This window comes from Boleophthalmus pectinirostris, unplaced genomic scaffold (assembly GCF_026225935.1).
Source record: "Boleophthalmus pectinirostris isolate CB_2022bp ecotype Guang Dong unplaced genomic scaffold, ASM2622593v1 HiC_scaffold_14, whole genome shotgun sequence".
NCBI classification, from domain to species: domain Eukaryota; kingdom Metazoa; phylum Chordata; class Actinopteri; order Gobiiformes; family Gobiidae; genus Boleophthalmus; species Boleophthalmus pectinirostris.
Genome location: NW_026571047.1, coordinates 18,035,782 through 18,054,439, shown reverse-complemented (window position 1 = coordinate 18,054,439; position 18,658 = coordinate 18,035,782). Strand labels below are relative to the sequence as shown.

The 18,658-nt window shown below is 39.0% G+C and overlaps 1 protein-coding gene across 4 annotated transcripts in view; it reads left to right on the top strand.

The window, feature by feature from the left end:
* srcap (Snf2-related CREBBP activator protein) overlaps positions 1-18,658 on the top strand; it is a 30,047-nt gene that overhangs the window by 4,837 nt on the left and 6,552 nt on the right. For 2 of the 4 annotated variants that reach the window (XM_020918285.2, XM_055150584.1), the window contains exons 4-29: positions 104-145; positions 413-628; positions 1,186-1,371; positions 1,784-1,924; positions 2,001-2,196; positions 4,162-4,331; positions 4,558-4,651; positions 4,825-4,914; positions 5,208-5,381; positions 5,851-6,059; positions 6,435-6,612; positions 6,682-6,818; positions 8,000-8,169; positions 9,007-9,336; positions 10,965-11,151; positions 11,232-11,401; positions 11,497-11,657; positions 12,040-12,243; positions 12,555-12,704; positions 12,982-13,140; positions 13,615-13,974; positions 14,465-14,643; positions 14,731-15,038; positions 15,791-15,993; positions 16,357-16,526; positions 16,637-16,833. In XM_020918285.2, the coding sequence (XP_020773944.2) occupies positions 104-145; positions 413-628; positions 1,186-1,371; positions 1,784-1,924; positions 2,001-2,196; positions 4,162-4,331; positions 4,558-4,651; positions 4,825-4,914; positions 5,208-5,381; positions 5,851-6,059; positions 6,435-6,612; positions 6,682-6,818; positions 8,000-8,169; positions 9,007-9,336; positions 10,965-11,151; positions 11,232-11,401; positions 11,497-11,657; positions 12,040-12,243; positions 12,555-12,704; positions 12,982-13,140; positions 13,615-13,974; positions 14,465-14,643; positions 14,731-15,038; positions 15,791-15,993; positions 16,357-16,526; positions 16,637-16,833 (4,781 nt within the window). The remainder of the gene's footprint in view (positions 1-103; positions 146-412; positions 629-1,185; positions 1,372-1,783; positions 1,925-2,000; positions 2,197-4,161; positions 4,332-4,557; positions 4,652-4,824; positions 4,915-5,207; positions 5,382-5,850; positions 6,060-6,434; positions 6,613-6,681; positions 6,819-7,999; positions 8,170-9,006; positions 9,337-10,964; positions 11,152-11,231; positions 11,402-11,496; positions 11,658-12,039; positions 12,244-12,554; positions 12,705-12,981; positions 13,141-13,614; positions 13,975-14,464; positions 14,644-14,730; positions 15,039-15,790; positions 15,994-16,356; positions 16,527-16,636; positions 16,834-18,658) is intronic. The other 2 variants (XM_055150585.1, XM_020918284.2) reach the window with 2 other exon arrangements.

Genomic DNA, 18,658 nt, shown 5'->3' with positions numbered 1-18,658 from the left:
GTTAGTTGCAGCCCTACATTATTTTATGCATGCAGTTTATAACATAATTTAATTTAGCCAGTTTTAAGTTATGGACGCATGCTAAGCCATGTGTGTTTTCCAGCATGGCCAGAGCAGGACAGACAGAAAGGCACTGTTCCTGAAGGTAAGTGGCGGTTGCGAGATCAGGCTCTGTGTCAGGATATTTGTGTGCATGACTCTTTCACGCAATCACTTTTACTACTGGTTATTGTTTTGATATGTGGCTTTTATTTACATCACAGCACAAGATATACTATTTCTGATCACTTAAATAACTTTGCAGCATGCTCCAATGTGCTCTTTACTAATGTGCTTAAGTATGAATATGGCTTTGTTTCAGCTGCACCAGTTTATAATTATATTGTTTTAATTTATCTCTGTTGGGCTTCAGGTGCGCCAGTGGATTGCCGATAGAGTGTCAATGAATTCTTCTCCGGGGTCCCCCTCTCCTGGCCCATCTTCCAGCAGTGATTGGTCCACGCCGAGGCTGGACAGGTCCTCTCCTCTGCGGGGGTCTCATGGAAAGTTTGTTTCACCACAGGATCAAAGCACACCCCATCGATCCCGGGGTGAACGACACTCCGATATGGCAGAGCAGGCTAAACATGTAAGGGTTAGATGTAGTGTTTCTGTGATAAGTTTGGAAATGTCCAACTGGAAAATCCATATTGAACCTGATAATTTGTATTAGTGACAATGTTCTTTATCCTGCTACCTTTATCCAACCACTTAATCAAATTAAACAAATAAGGAAATTTTTTCCTGCCCCAAATCTCTTTTTGAACATTACAGACCTTTTGAATGTTGCGAAGGCAGCAGGATTATGAAAATGGAGAAAACCTCACAAGAATCCATTTTGGGTAATATACTGTAGGACCTTTTTAAGAGAACATATATTATTCAAAATGTACTTTTTAACAATGTTGTAATTGTTTTCCTTCTTTACAAGATTACCTAGATTTGTACACTGAGTGATTCATGAATGTTTGAGTGATCCAATGTGATCAATGCGGGCCACAGAATCACTAAATACCCCAAAAACATAATTGATTATTGTACTACCGAAATAATTAAGAATATACTGTGTAAACGCTATGCAACAGTTTTTCTGGCTCAATGCATGGCAGAACATTACTGAGAGCATATGCATATTGTCTCAAACAGGAAGCAGACATCGAGCATCGGACGCAGGCACTGAAGCGAGAGGGCTTTTGGTCAATGAAGCGCCTCACTCGTCTGACAGAGCCTCCGCGACCCAAAGTGCACTGGGAGTATCTGTGTGAGGAAATGCAGTGGCTGTCCGCTGACTTCGCCCAAGAGAGGCGCTGGAAAAGAGGCGTTGCCAGAAAGGTAATAATAACAAAATCCATCCATAGTATTTCACAAAATTTTATATGATACTGACATGATATAAATTGTAAAGCATTTTTAATAATTTAACCCAAGAGTCTCCAACCTTTTTTGATTGAGTAAATAACTGAGTAAATATAAGAGCCACGGCCTTAGATAGGTACAGTTAGAGGCCTATAAAGCATAAACCATTACCCATTTATTAGTGCAGAAAGTAAAGTTAGGTATGATAATTATACATTTACAATTTTAAAAGTCATTCTGTTCATCAAATTTTAGTTATTCAGCACAAAATGTGTAATTCTGAAAATTTTCACGAGCTACTTGGAAAGAGGTGGAGAGGTACTGGTATCTCTTGAGCCATAGGTTGTAGACCCCTGATTTAACTATTAGGACTTTCTTTTATTCTTAGGTTGTGCGGATGGTAATGAGACACCATGAAGAGCTGAGACAGAAAGAGGAAAAAGCAAAGAGGGATGAACAGTCAAAAATAAGGAAAGTTGCTGCATCAATTGCGAAGGAAGTGCGGGCGTTTTGGAGTAGCGTTGAAAAGGTAAAATTAACATTTTTTACAACTCTACTCTACAACAAAATAGCAGATGAGTCATGTGTAGTTTTATTCTTCCTAGGTTGTCCAGTACAAGCAGCAATCTAGACTTGACGAGAAAAGGAAGAAGGCTTTGGATCTGCAGCTGGACTTTATTGTGGGACAGACAGAAAAATACTCAGATCTTCTAAGCCAGTCTCTCGCACCCATCTCCAAACCTTCAGAGTCTGATGCTGCTTCACCCCAAAAATCTCAACCTATTCCTGTGGATGAAGATGGTGAGAATTAGAGCCCGACCGATATTATCGGCTGATATGGGCAACTTTAGGCATATCGGCTATCGGCCGATATGCTTGCTGATAGGGGCCGATATTTCACGTGGGCATGTTATACCTCGTTATAAAGCTTAGACTCTCTACATTCTGTTCATTTAATCCAATTTACAGACAGATAAATGTCCTAATATGTGGCTCCACATCAGTATTTATCTACGGAGTCATTTGTCTGTGTGTGTCTGTACTGTCCCTGAACACACCACAGAGTCGCGTCACTCACGTGTGTTTGTTTACACCTGCAGACACAGATCCAAACACTGAGATTATTTTCTTTTTACGGACAATCGGTTTGAGTCTGGATTAAAAGGACATTTATTAGTGCAGATTTGTGATGTGAGGAGGAGCCTGTATGAGCGGTGAGTGTTGGAAATATGTTGACTTTGAAGCTAGTTTTTGTCATTTGTTATGTTTTAGCTGCTGTAGCTCCCGCACATAAACAGACTGTTTTCTATTGGTCTGTTCTAAAGTGACTATATTGGCCGTATATTTGCTACTGGACCTGCACTGATATGTAAATGAGCTGTGAATAGAGGTGTGAATTATGACATTTGCGCATATAATTAATGACCGCAGCGCGCACGTATTTACGGCTAAAGGCTAATAGCGCTACTTTCTTTACTAGTTATGGGTCCGTCGCGAACGAAATGGTTCTTAGAACCGGCTCTTTGAAGGGAACGACGGGAGCCTGATCCATATTGGGAGCCGTGTTTTCTCTTTCTCTCACTTTTTTTCTCTTAACGCCGCGTGCAGATTCGTGGTTTGACAGCGGCAGCGGCTAAAAAGGAAACTTTGAGAAATTTGCGTGTACGTAGGATTAAAAAAAAAAAAAAAAAAACGAGCATATTTGACTGTAGTTTAGCATAAAATAAATAAGTCCCAGTTTAGTCCTTTTTCAGTCCTGGTTTAGACCTGGTTCAGTCCTGATTCAGTCCTGCTTTAGACGTGCTTTAGTCCTGCTTGCAACAAAACAATCTGAAGAGCCACTTGGGAGCCAAAAGAACCAGCAGCTTTTAGTGAGCCGAGCCAAAAGAGCCGGTTCTCTAAAAAGAACTGGAATACCCATCACTAGTGTCTAGAATGTGATGCAAAATGCCATTAAGCCAACCTACTGTCTGTAAATATGATGTAAAGAGGCAGAATAACAATAAATGTTGCCTAAATAAACCCAATTTAAAATCCACCAGAGCCAAACCTAACTTTTTTAAACAGTTCAACATTTACAGTGAATTTTTACATCACTAAATATATTGGCGATTATATCGGCTAGCGGCAGCTCCAACTTCCATTATATCGGTTTCATATCGGCCACAGCAAAATCCATATCGGTCGGGCTCTAGTGAGAATCTTATAAAATAAAACTAAATGAGTTTTACAGCTTGATGGCTGCAGTCTCCGTGTAATCAGACATTTCAAAGTTGAATTACTGGTTCAAATAGGGATGTTGTCATAGCTACACCTCTAAGGTTTTCACAGAAGGAAAACTTGCTTTTTTCATTGTCAAGGTCACATTTCCAATAGAAGAGAATTCTTGTCATATCTTTTCGACACGAGTAATATGTTTACTACAGTAAATATGCATATATAAAAAGACACAAGCCAGATGTGTTGCAATGAAATCCCTGTTGATGTGTTTTATAACCTGGTCTGTTTAAGTTTTGTTCAGTAATGTTAAACTCTAAAATACTTATGGTCTTAAAAGTCATTTATATTCAGAAGTACATTTGTCTCTGATCTTTTTTTGCTACTGGCTGAACCTGTCTGACAAGTCTTCTGCTGCCTCTGATGCAGAACGGATGTTTATTTATTTGTATCTATGAATGATACTCAATTAATCCATCCAAGTTATTGTTGCATAGGATTCTTCTCTGTTTGTTCAGATAAATAAAAAGTATCACCATGTTTTCACAGATGGAGACTTTGAGCCTCAATGTGAAGAAGAGGATGATGAGGAGACTATTGAGGTTGAAGAGCAGCAGGAAGGCAATGACGCTGAGAGCCACCGCAAAGAAATCGAGCTTCTGAAAGAGGAGGGCAATCTTCCTCTGGACCAACTGCTCAGCACGCTGAACCTGCCCCAGGTACAGCACAAAGCAAGAGGCACTGTAATACACTGATAATGAAAGGGTCAATGCCAATTGACAACAACGTGAAAATACGCACTCACTCAGCTCTAGGTTAATCTGTCTTCCATATTAACATGTAATATCACCACATAAACACCTATTTACAGTTTATGGCTCATTCTAATATATATTTTTAATACTTCAACTTTGCTTTACATTGATTGTGTCCTGTGATTCCCAGGATGGAGGCTCGGAGGCGGAAGGCTCTGACCAGTCATCTTCGTCTGCCGAGGAGGAAGATGAAGACCGGGAATTTACAGCAAATGAAGAAGATGGTAACGTTGCTCTCTTCATTATTTTACTTATGCTGTATGTTTGAAAAGGTCATAGAATATGTCAAAAACACATTTCTGTTTTGTAAAGCATTTTGGTTCAGTTGTTGCTGTTGTAAAGTACTTGTAATAATAAAGTTTGACTGATTTGAACTATTCTCTCCCATGTTTGTTAGCTGAGGATGAGGAGGACACCATAGCGGCCCAGGAGAAAGTCGAAGGAAATGTGGATCACTCTGCAGAGTTGGATGACTTGGCCAAAGAAGGTGAGCCTTTCTATTCAGGAGTGACACTTTTATTTGTAAATCTTTTTTTGTTTTGTTTTATTTGATAAAATTGAAAACATTGCACCTTTCATTTATGTTTATATATTGTTTCTTTTAAAATGGATAACTCTGTGCTGTGTTCTAATTTGCACTCATACAGCAGTTTTGTCTCATATATTATTTTCTAAAATAAGTCCCTTTTTGACCTTTTTAAACACCTGTCATTGTATTGAGCTAAAGATATGAAGCTATTCCTGTAATGCAAATCTAACCAGAGTGCTTTTCTGCTCCAGGGGATATGAGCCTTGAAGAGCTGCTTGAGAAGTACAAAGGGGCTTATGCATCTGACTTCGAAGAACCATCTGCGTCTGCTTCCAAAGCGAGCTCTGATACTGAAGTGTCTGGGGACGAGGAGGAGGAGACCGAGGAAGATGAGAGTGATGTTGAGAGCCACACGTCCTCCTCAGGTTAGAATAAACTATTTGTTCAAACTGCAGAGTAATTATGTGTTCTGTTTTAGCTTAATTTATTGTCTTTTGTGATTAGTGAGACTTTCTATAATGTTTTAATGACTTCGGAACAATGCTCTCCGTTCTGTTTTTTTTAATATAAACTAATAATAATAATTTTTTGAAACAATGTTAGAGTAACAAAGCATGAAATATTATCAAATCTACAGTAAGGAGTATAAAGTAAAACCTTAAAATTAAGTTATAAAAATGACAAACAGTTGTACTAAACCTATCCCATTGCTCAGTCCCAGCCTCAGTTCCAACATAATTCAGTTTAACACACTAAAAACAAACAGCATTCTTTCACGCGTTGAAGTATGGTAGACCTCTTTGTCGTAATGCTAACGCAGTCAAATTGAACCCGTCTAACTTAGAACATATACAGTACATGCATTAATAGTCTGCTTTATCTGTTCGTCTTTAGAGTCACCTGGGGACAGTGAGGAAGAGGATAGTGCAAAAGAAGACAGCGCTGAAGATGATAACTCTGGTGATGAAGGAATGGAGATCTTATTAAAAGAAGGAGACCATAGCCCCACGTCCTCTGGCTCTCGACCCAAGAAAGACATGAGCCACATCGCTGCTACTGCTGAGAGCCTCCAGCCCAAAGGCTACACTTTAGCTACAACTAAGGTCAGTTTGGACAAAACATAGACTGTTGGCAAATCTAAGCTTAAATTCTGTAAAAACTAATTTGTAAGAATGGGACAATGTCTCTTTTACATAAAATTACCACAAGATTGTGACTGAACATATGTGTGAAATAATTTATTCTGATTATTTGTTTACATTAGCTTGGACAAAAAAAAAAGTGAAAAAAGTGTTCCTTAGTGTTAGTGTTGCTTGGTTTTGCAAAACGATGACAATGAAAAATAAAAAATAAATAAATGGAAAATTGTGAACTGAACCACACAATTTATTATAAAATCTAAATCTCATTTCGCTTTTGTTGACCCATACTCATGTCTCATCTTATCCCTACTAATGTGTATATTTTTATTGTTAAAGGTGAAAACGCCGATTCCTTTCCTCCTTCATGGCACATTACGAGAATACCAGCACATTGGTCTCGACTGGTTGGTAACAATGTTTGAAAAGAAACTCAATGGAATTCTGGCTGATGAAATGGGTTTGGGCAAGACAATTCAAACTATTGCCTTGTTAGCTCACCTTGCTTGTGAAAAGGGTAAGAGGCAGACAATTACACAATATTGTCACTTGTCTGATGTGAAATGCTAATAATTTATATTTATAGGTAACTGGGGTCCACATCTTATCATCGTTCCCACCAGTGTCATGTTGAACTGGGAAATGGAGCTGAAACGCTGGTGTCCTGGCTTTAAAATACTCACATATTTTGGGAGTCAAAAAGAAAGAAAGCTTAAAAGACAGGTAATGGTTGCTTTTAATTATGTGCATTTATTTTGACAATGTCCATTTATCATGGTGGGGTTTGGATGCCTTTTTAAGGTCCTATATTACACAAAATTAAATCTTGTGAGCTTTTAGTTAACAACAGTCTAACACTGATAATCAAAAACATACCTGGAGTTGTGTTTTGTATCATGTTTGAGTAAGCCTTTATTATTTATCAGTCATCAAGCAGTAGTTTTCAAGTTATCAGCTCCTTTTGTTCAGTAGAGACTGAAGATTCCAGGGTTAAAATCATCCAAATGATTCTAGTGAATGTTTAAGGAGTGGAGCACTTCGTGTATCACCATGTGACATCACAAGGTGGAACAGAGTGTTTTCTCTGTGACAGAAGAACTCAGCCTAAATATGCAGGGTTTGTGTCAGTGAAATAAAACACAACTCCAGGTTTGTTTGTGATAACCCAAAATTTACACCAGGAGCATCAGCAACATGAAACGTAGGCAAAGCTGCATAAGCAAAAGCCTAAAATTACACTTTCTTCTTCTTGTGATGCCAGCCCCTGTGTGTTCTCACTTTTAAACCTTAAACTTTTTACATCGCTTATGTTTTCATTGCTGATTGGATGAATTATGTTTTAAATCACAAAACAAAAGTTGACAACAAGAGAGACTATACTTTGCAGCGATAAACCATATCTGCAATGCTCGCATTAATTAACCACGTGCCTTTTCCTTCAGAAGTTGTTCTTGTAAAATTGCTGTCTGATGTTGTAAAGTGTTTTATATTTAGCCTCCACAGATGTAAACAATCTGTAGTTCATCACAAGTCATTCCCTGAGCTCCTGGCTGTGATGTGTGGTTGTTTTAGAGAGCGTATTTTGAAAGGGCATCAGAAGTATATTTTGACACCCTATGCTTTTTTTCTGTCTTGCCCCTGCTAAAAATCCTGGAGTCGCTCTGCTGACGCTGAAAAAATTAAAACTCAACCTAATTTGAGCAGTGCATACAGTAATGATAGCCATGTGATGTGCGTATGACACTGCTGGTGTAAATTGTCCGACTGGTTGCTGCACTTACGAGCTGTTACTGCTTTGGTGTAAATTGGGTGGAAGGAAACATTATAACTGAGAAAATGGCATAATATAATATACTTTTAAAAGTTATTAACTGTGTGAAATTAACTTCTTTTCTCTTGTCTAGGGCTGGACCAAGCCTAATGCATTCCATGTGTGTATCACTTCATACAAACTGGTGCTGCAGGATCACCAGGCATTCAGGCGAAAGTCCTGGCGCTACCTGATCCTGGACGAGGCACAAAACATCAAGAATTTCAAGTCCCAGCGTTGGCAGAGTCTTCTCAATTTCAACAGGTTTGTATAGACAACCAGTGATCATGTATTTCCAGTTTAGGTGCTAAAGAAAGCAATTTTATGCATCATACATGGGCTTCACTGCAAAAAAGGAGTGCCTACATTACTTTGTCTCCATGAAGATATTATTGCTCTGCCTGGAATATTCCAAAGTATGACTTTAAACATGTTCATGGGGATAAGCAAGTGATGCCACCAGGCCAGATCTATGGAGGCTCACAGTAAGAATGCAAGATAGATATGTTTAATGTCATCCTGAGGAACATTTCAGTCAATGCAATAACATCCACACAGAGACAAATAATCATGTATTTTTTATAAATTTGAGAAGTTTAGACATTGGTTATTTGTCTTTCAGAATATTTGTTATAGGCCGTGTTTAGTGCTTCATTACCTCACAACAATATCCTTGAACAACCCTGCTTCAGGGAAATGTAAAGTCTAGCTTGAGAGTGAATGGTTGTCTGTCAGTGGACTACCTGGCTTTTGTCCAGAGTGCACGCTGCCTAAGATGCAATGTCATGCTCCAGCCACCCACATGCTCTTTAGGCAATACTTCATAAGTTCAAGACAAAAAACTCATCTAAACTGACGTTAACTTTGCTTTACTAAATATTGCCTTCCTGACTTCCTAATTATAGACTTACAGTGTAAAAGTTCAAAGTTAACAAATGTTTTATTTCTCTTTAAAATTTAATCCAATCCACTTTATTTCTAAAGTACATTTTTATAGACAAAGAGGGCTTTCAAAGTGCTGCACATAGAGAAATAAAATATCTACAATTTAACAATGTTCAAGCTGATCATACTCTTTTTGTTTCATTCTTTGCCCCCCAGTCACAGACGGCTGCTGCTGACTGGGACCCCCCTGCAGAACAGCCTGATGGAGCTGTGGTCCCTCATGCACTTCCTGATGCCTCACGTCTTCCAGTCGCACCGTGAGTTCAAAGAGTGGTTCTCCAATCCGCTCACCGGGATGATCGAAGGCAGTCAGGAGTACAACGAGGGCCTGATCAAGAGGCTCCACAAAGTGCTGCGACCTTTTCTGCTACGGAGGATTAAGGCCGATGTGGAGAAGCAGATGCCCAAGAAATACGAGCATGTGGTGCGCTGTCGGCTGTCCAAGAGGCAAAGGTTTCTCTATGATGACTTCATGTCACAGGCCTCGTAAGTAACAAAACATGCTTGATTGCTATATCCTAAACCTAAACTGAAACACTAAATGAAATGTTGTACTTGGACTAGACCAGAATTAATTCAGAGCTAGAGCAGGAACCAAGTAATGTTTAGATCAAGACAAACCTAGTGTGTAACCAGGATCAAGCCAGGACAAGTGTGAATGTCCCTTTACTCTTTCCCCCATGAAGACGACATTTGACGACCCCCCCTGAAACCCTTAATGACGACTTTTGACACCTCCGCCGTATCACTAAAGACGAGATTTGACGACCTTTAGAAATGGCTTGGTTTTTCACATTTAAACAGAGACTGTGATAGATGGGGGCCACTACAACCGACACTAGACTGACCAATAGGATTCAAGGATATGTTTTCGCCCATTTTTTCCAAAGTTAATCGAAATAGTGACGATTGTAGCTTCCGGAAAAAACACAACACGAAACACGTGCAATGGAAAGATCGCGGCGCTGCGGCGCACAGTTTTAGAAATAATGAGGAGCGGACGTATTTTATGGATAAGTTTAGAGAAAGTGACTTTTATAGATTTCAAAGTGATGATGTTGAAGTTGATTATAAAGTGGAAAACAGCGATAGCGACGGACTTTCGGGGAGAAGATGAGAATGCCGCTGATGCGTCTGTGTGGAGTCCTGCGATATCCCAACAAACTATCTGAGCTTTATACTCGATTATGAACCAAAATTGCCCTGAAATCTGGATGTTGCCCAGGCTAGTCCTTTAAAATATTTCAGTCTTTTTTTCCAAGATGCGATGTATAACAGAATCGCTACAGAAAAAACGCTTATGCGGAGCTCTGCGCACGAGAAAACAGCCAAGATGACAAATACTGGACACACACTGACGGGGAAGAGTTTTATTATTATATTATTATATATAATAAGCTATAATATAGATAAATTAGTTGAATAAGCTAAATGAGTTGAATAAATAAAATAAGTTGAATAAGCTAAATGAGTTGAATAAGTTAAATGGAAAAAAATGTATTGGGTGCACATAGGTGTACAACAGGTAAAAACAGGTGTACACTTGGCTATACTGTATCTGGTGATATGAAATCTGTTTAAATACTTTGACAAAGTATATTTTTTATTTTTTTATGAATATAGTACTCAGAACATGCAGATATCAGATGCTGAATGTAGTTTTTTGTTTTCGAGCTTGCACCTGACCAGGTAAACTCTCATTTTCAGTGAGATGTTATACACCTATAAATGAGTTGAATCACATTTAAACATCATAAATGAATAGTTCAGAGTCTAAGGTTTCCAGAGATACCAAATATGTCTGTGTTACAATTAAGTTCATGAGTGTAAAAATCATTTATAATCACTCGTGGAAGTCTGTTTTCTTTTATGCAATTATGCTCTATGGGTAGCCCTAGTAACATATGTATGGGTTGTTCCTAGTAGGCGTCCAGGGGGGAAAGAGTTAAAATCACTTCATATACTAATGTAGGTGGTTTGTGGGAATCAATTAGTATTATATACCCAGTCCACACAGTTAAGTGGTTACAATTGAAGATGACAGCATTGATTTTAAACATAAAATAAAAATAATAAAATACTATTATAACAATATGTATCTTTCTCTTCTACAGGACTCGGGAGACTTTGGCCAGTGGCCACTTCATGTCTGTGATCAACATTTTGATGCAACTCCGTAAAGTGTGCAACCACCCCAATTTGTTTGACCCTCGTCCAATCCAGTCACCTTTTATCACAAAGCCCATTGTTTTCCACACGGCCTCACTTGTGCACGAAGCCCTAGAAGTGTCACCTTTCCAGGTAGAAGAACTGAAAGTTAAATGCTTGCTATATTACATTTAAATGAGTAGTTAATTCATTCTTATGTTTTTATCTCTCAGCGCTGTGATTTGTCCATATTTGACCTCATTGGTCTGGAGGCCCATGTATCTCGTTATCAGGCTGATGTATTTATGCCAAAGCACAAAGTTAACCGCCAACTGATCCAGGAGATCGCAGACTCTCCTGAACCTTTTCCTAGACCCAAACCAATCAAAATGAAAGTCGACAGGTGAGCAAAACATAATGGCAGTTCAACTTTGTAGTAAATAATCAGTAACTGGAGTATGTTCAAATTGTTGTATATTGTGTTTTGGTCTATATTAGGATGGTCCATCCTCCTTCTAAAAGTGAAAGCAGGTCAGTTGTGAACAAACCCACCAGCCCAGTGCCTCCTGCCGTACCACCCCCCAAACCGTTTCCTGTCGCTGAAGCCCCTCCTACAACTACTGCCCCTGCACCTGCACCTGTCCCAGCAGTTCAACAAGGCAAGTGCATACTATATAATTTTTAACACTATTGGATTTCATATCACAACATTCTGTAGGCCTATACAGTGTAAATCAGATCTGAAATATGTGTGTGTGACTGGATAAATATACTGGGGCATGAAAAAAAAGTATTGAAAATCAGATACTAATCAATACTGAATTTAGTAGAATTACTCGAGAGCTTATTTTAAAATGCTCACTAAGGTATTGAAACCAGTATTGAGCCTATTATTACTTTGTATCAAAAATCGAGTTTGCAATGTTTGTATTGTTACAACACTAGCATGGATCACATCTGTCTTAAAATGTGGCATGCCATTTAAACCCTGAAACAAAATCAATCATTTGATTTAAAAATGTATTGTTTGTGCCTCTACAGTGGTCTGTTCTGTGGCACCCACCCCAACTGTTCGCCCAGCTGTTCACCCCCAAACAGCTGTGAGGTCCAGCACCCCTAAACCTGTGCTGACAGTGAGACCTCCAGTGACCCCCGGGACACAGGGTATCCCTGCGCATCCCAGTCCGAGCAGCGTGATGCCCCAGAGAGTGCTGCTCAGTCCGGACATGCAAGCACGACTGCCATGTGAGTGCCTTTTATCTATTAAGTGTTACTAAATCAAATATTAAGTATGCTTATTTGCGCCTTAATAAAGCATGGACAAAGACTTAATTCATAATGAAGTTTATTTCTGACACCTGACATGATTTTTTTTTTTTTCTGTTGTTACTAAGTCCGTGTTGCACCATATCATCAAAGCATATTCCTTTGTGAATTTTGTTCATTGACAATGGCAGTAAAGATTTTCTGATTCTGAATATTCTATCGTTTTATTACAAACTATTTGAATCATTAATTAACACAACTTTATTCTTCCCTTGTTTTTCTTTCATTAGCTGGTGAAGTAGTCAGCATAGCCCAACTCGCCTCTCTTGCTGGGAGACCTGTGTCGTCATGCCAGGGTAGCAAACCGGTCACCTTTCAGCTTCAGGGCAACAAGCTGACTCTGTCTGGAGCACAGATTGCAACTCCAAGGCCAGTCCAGGGTGAGTTGAAAAATGTGCCTGCATTTGTGATAATTGTTCAGAAATGTTATCTGTGATTATAGCAACTTACTTGCAGTCACTAAAGTAAAACAAAGTAATTGTTCTAATCTAAGCATGTTGATACTTTCAGTTTAACATATGTAAGATATTAACTATTTATATACATTTATACACTATTATACCTGTTTCTGGTACAGACTCCCAGCATTTTTAAATCTTAATCAAAATATTAACTTTCATCTACTAATTAACAGGTGAATATTAATTGTCTTTATAGGTAATGTGATGCACCTTGCTGTGACCAGTGGGGGGCAGCACCATCTTATAAGCCAGCCTGCACAAGTCACTGTTCAAACCACATCCAACACACATCCTGTAAATACCGCTTCTTCTGCTCCCATTGTGAATCGTTTGCCTCCAAATGCCTCTTCACAAGGTAGGTTAACCCTCTCAACAACACCCCAAAATCCCATATTAAAGGGCCATATTACTATGTTTTCCAAGTTATAATGTTGTTTCCTCATCACAAACAAACCCTGCATATTTAGACTGAGTTCTTCTCTCAAACAGAAAACACTCTGTTTCACCTTGTGATGTTATGTGGTAATACAGGAAGTGCTCCACTGTGTTTTTAAACTCCATCCTTATGTATGCCAATCTCTATTGAACAAAAGGTAAAAGGTAGCTGTTGTCATGAAACATTAGTTTTCAAGTTACCACAAGGTGGAACAGAGCATTTTGAGCTTTGGATGTAATAAAGGGTTACTTAAACATGAGTGAATAAAACAAAACACAACTGCAGGTATGTTTTTGAGAAGGACACTACATTAGAATATGGCTTAAACCTCAGAAGAATCAGTTCTGTGTAATACAGGACTTTCTCCTAATTTCTTACTGTTTTGTCTTATAGTGCCCTCTTCAGTTGTGAGCAGTTCAGGAGTTGTCAAGATTGTTGTACGTCAATCTGCAGGCAAGGATGGCGGGCCCGTGCCAACTTTGGCCGTGGCCCCTTCCCCCCGTGTTGCCCCCCAGCCTGCCCCTGTACAGTTTCCCAGTAGCACTCCCGTAAGAAGCACTCCCATCGCCAGACACACTGCCCCCATACAAATTGCTCACCGCACCCCGGGTCCCGCCACGGCCCACTACACCATAGCTCCTCCTCCCAGAATCCCCAGCGCCATCCCCAGTCAGTCCCAACCCCCACCTCCTCGTCCCATCCTGAAAGTAGTGCAACCTACCCAAACTACCGCACCAACCACACAGCAGCCAGGTGAGAGAAAGTGAAAGCTTTACTCTGGTGCTTGTGCGTATGTGCATGCTTGACAAAACTAGCATTGCTTTGTGTTATGCTGTTTATCTAATTTTGTATTGATGGAATACCTTGAAGTGTAATTACATTTTACACTAATTGTAATGTATTAAAATGTTGCATGTTGCTGCATGTGTTCTATAATATGAAGTTACTTGTGCACAAATTGCAAAACAATAAACCATACTGTCAGCACATGGAAGGCTTACTAAATGGCCTTTATTGAAATAACTAGACCTAGAACTCAACAATCATTGTGCTGTGATGAAAAACAAATTGCAAAATCCTAACCCCTTGCTGCTGGAATAGCATTGAATAATTTGACATTTTAGACTGCTTTTATATGTTGCCAGATTAAGTACCCTTTTTCAGTTTCTTTTTTTTAATGTATGCAAAAAGGTCAATTTAATAGATATATTTATAACAGTTTTGTCTTCTCATTTTGAATCAGCTCCAGTCCAGGCAGCACCCACTCCTGCACCCAAAACTCCAGCACCACAAGCAACTGATAAAAGCAGTAGCACCAATCAGACTTCAAGTCCACCCAAATCAAAACCTGTTGCAACGACAAAGGCCCTACTGCAACCTCGGAAAGTGCCTCACCCACCCCCTCGTTCTCCCTTCTACTTGGTATGCAGTATCTTTCCTTTGACATTTCATCTAATTTTATTGCATTTTAACTTGATTTAATTTCACTTCATTAATTTTCTTCCACAGCCATCTCTAGCAGAAAGCCTGAAGCAGCAGCGTGAAAGCAAACTAGACCTAATCATGCAAGTGAATGAACGGCGCTGTGGGGCAAAGCCTGTGTATGGACGAGAGGTGTTGGACTTCTTGACGTTTCTCTCTGGTCCTGCTGTTTCTCCAGTCCCCCTCGGCTCTCGTCCTCACTGGGGTCGCTCAGGACACAGCAGCTGTCTCTACGCACAAAGTAAAGACAACTTCTGGTACCAAAGTCGTGCTGTACAAGACGGAATCTTCAGCATAGAGGATCGGCTCCAGCAGCTCAAAGACATTATTGACAGGTATTTATAACTTATATCAGTGGCCTTATATATTCTCCCCATTAAAAAAAGCAATACACTGTACATGTGTTGAAATTTAAACAACACACTTGATATATTTTACCTACCTCCTAAGACTCAATGAACCTGTCCAGGGTGCTAGTGGCTAGACACTTCACCCACATTGCCTAGTATGAAAGTGGTGGTGGTCGGAGGGACCGTTGTCGCCGATTGGCATGGCAGCCGCACCTCTGTCTGTCTGCCCCAGGGCAGCTGTGGCTACAACAGTATCTTACCATCACCAGGTATAGAATGAATAATATATGCTGAATGTAATGCTCTGTAAAGCGTCTTTGTGACAAAAATGTCCAATATAAATGGGGACTGACTTACTTAAGTGGTATTCAATAAGGTTCACTTCGCCAACATTAGACAGAATTTCAGTAGAATTCCTTGGTACATTTTATTTATTATTTATTTATCGTTTTTATTTATTGAATTTTTCTAGAACTGCTTTTATACATTGATTTTATTACTTTTGTTCATTGATTTTATTATTATTTTATTTATTGATTTCTATTAGTTTCCTTTAGTTTTTTATATATTATTAAAATGGTTTACATTGCTATGTAAAGCACTTTGGGAACTGTCTTGTTTATAAAATGTGCTATACATATAAAGTTGGATTGGGATTGGAGTTTGCATCAAATAATTTGTCATGGATTGTATTGAGAATACTTAAACCCAATCTCTCATATTTGTCCTTTTTATAGGTTCACGTTCGTCATTCCTTCAGTGGAGTGTCCTCCCATCTCGATGCACTGCTGCCATCCTCCTCCGTCTCAGACTCACAAACAGACAGTCTTCAGCTCCATGCTCTCGGCCGAAGTTGCTCCACGCATCCGCAGCCTGCACCGAATACAAGCCAACATGAGGACGCAGTTCCCAGATCTGAGACTCATACAATACGACTGTGGTAAATAGTATTTCACTCATTTTCAAATAAAGTTGGAGAACAGTGGATGATCTTGAAACTTAAAATATCAAGTATATTGTTTATAATTAAATGTAACAGCCAAAAAGATAAAAAAAAATAAAATAAAATAAAGCAAACATATGTCATAATCATGATATTTCTTCCATTTTTGTGGTTCTTTTTATGGTTGATTCACATTTTGTGTAATAATCAAACCTCAACCAAAACATGTCCAGGCATATATGAGCACATTCCTGATGCATTGTTAAAACAGTGTTAATGGAAAGATGTTGATGAAAATTTTACTTTATGTCAATATGCCTACCAACCATTCATTTTGTAACATGAAACTTATCCCCACAGGTAAACTGCAAACTCTCCACACGTTGCTGAGGGAGCTGAAGACAGGGGGTCATAGAGTTCTGATTTTCACCCAGATGACACGAATGTTGGATGTTCTTGAGCAGTTTCTGAATTACCACGGCCACATTTACCTTCGCTTGGATGGCAGTACCCGAGTAGAGCAGAGACAAGTGAGAACTACTATCACCCTTTCATCCATTTTTATTTCCTTTATTCATTTTCCTTCTGTCTGTGGAAAAATATTGCCATTGTTTCATTATTGCTTTGTCTGTTTGACCAGGCCCTTATGGAGAGATTCAACGCAGATCGGCGCATTTTCTGTTTCATCCTGTCGACTCGTAGTGGAGGAGTGGGAGTGAATCTGACTGGAGCCGATACTGTTATTTTCTATGACAGCGACTGGAACCCCACAATGGACGCTCAGGCGCAGGACAGGTGTCACCGTATTGGACAAACCCGGGATGTACACATTTACAGGTATGTGCTGATCATAGTGTGTGTCTATGGAGTAAGAAAGCTGTCAAAAATATTTGTGCGCATAAAATGGAAATCCGTGCGTATTTGGGAAATCCGTGCATATTTGGCTGTAGTTGCGCATAAAATTAATATTTGTAAACTCTCAAATGAGTCCAGTCGTACATAAAATATATTGTGTGTATTTTATCCATCAGAATACGAATTGAAAAATTACGACATCATGAATTACAATCACGAAATGAAAATTTACGATTACGCTTTCATCATTACGAATACGAATTCACAGATGGAACTTTACTGTCAAAAATACGTCATCACTTCACAGACATTATTCATTGAGCAGAAGAAACATCGATCAAGATCAAGACTGCGCATGCTCAAGTTTGTAGCAGAGGGTAAAAAGAGTAATAGCACAAGAAGCTACAACAGCGACCAACAAGTGGGTTAATTAAAATCTATTGTAAAAATTTCTTGAATTCGGGAACCGAACGCTGCTGTATAATATTGTGTAGAAATACCTCCTTTGAACGGGAAATTGCACCTATATGTTAGATAACATAGTGGTAGCCAGTTGGCTAACATCAGCCGTAACGTTATCCCAGGGCTTATTAGCAAATATCAGGGTTCTCTGTATGTTTAGAATGTTTAAAACATTCACGGCTACAGCCACAGCGAGCATCAGTCAGTCTTCACTTCAGCTGCATTTCTCGCATGAAATGCCACCAAAAGTTCCTCGGGACGCTGAAATGTCCCGGTTTACACCAAACACTACCAAACTGTCCTGGTTACAGACGTCACAGCTAATGAAATGTTACACATTACAGTTTAATGCAGCTTCCAGCAACAATTAATGTTCGTGTTTACAGGCAACACCTTGGTATATATACAGTATTTACCGGTAAGTATAACGTCACCGTGACGTGGATGGATTTGCTAATTATAACCCATTACTACTTATGTATAACCCATTGTCTGAAATGCAGCTGAAGTGAAGACTGACTGATGCTCGCTGTGGCTATAGCTGTGAATGTTTTAATCTAAACATACAGAGAACCTGATATTTGCTAATTAGCCCTGGGATAACGTTACGTCTGATGTTCGCCAACTGGCTACCACTATGTTATCTAACATATAGGTGCAATTTCCCGTTCAAAGGAGGTATTTCTACACAATATTATACAGCAGCGTTCGGTTCCCGAATTCAAGACATTTTTACAATAGATTTTAATTAACCCACTTGTTGGTCGCTGTTGTAGCTTCTTGTGCTATTACTCTTTTTACCCTCTGCTACAAACTTGAGCATGCGCAGTCTTGATCTTGATCGATGTTTCTTCTGCTCGATGAATGTCTGTGAAGTGATGACGTATTTTTGACAGTAAAGTTCTGTTTATGAATTCGTATTCGTACTGATGAAAGCGTAATCGTAAATTTTCATTTCGTGATTGTAATTCATGACGTCGTAATTTTTCAATTCGTATTCTGATGGATAAAATACACATAATATATTTTATGTACGACTGGAGTCATTTGAGAGTTTACAAATATTTATTTTATGCGCAACTACAGCCAAATATGCACGGATTTCCCAAATACGCACGGATTTCTATTTTATGCGCACAAATATTTTTGACAGCTTTCTTACTCCATATGTGTCTAATTATCATTCCATGTATTTATAATTGCAGGAAAAAATAAGTGTGCTTTATTAAAAAGACAATTCTGAAAATGAATCTCTACAAAATAATGCTTATCGTAAAGTAAAAGCACACACATTTTATACATACAAAACCTTTTTTTTTTCCTCAGTGGTCTGGCTGGTAAATTG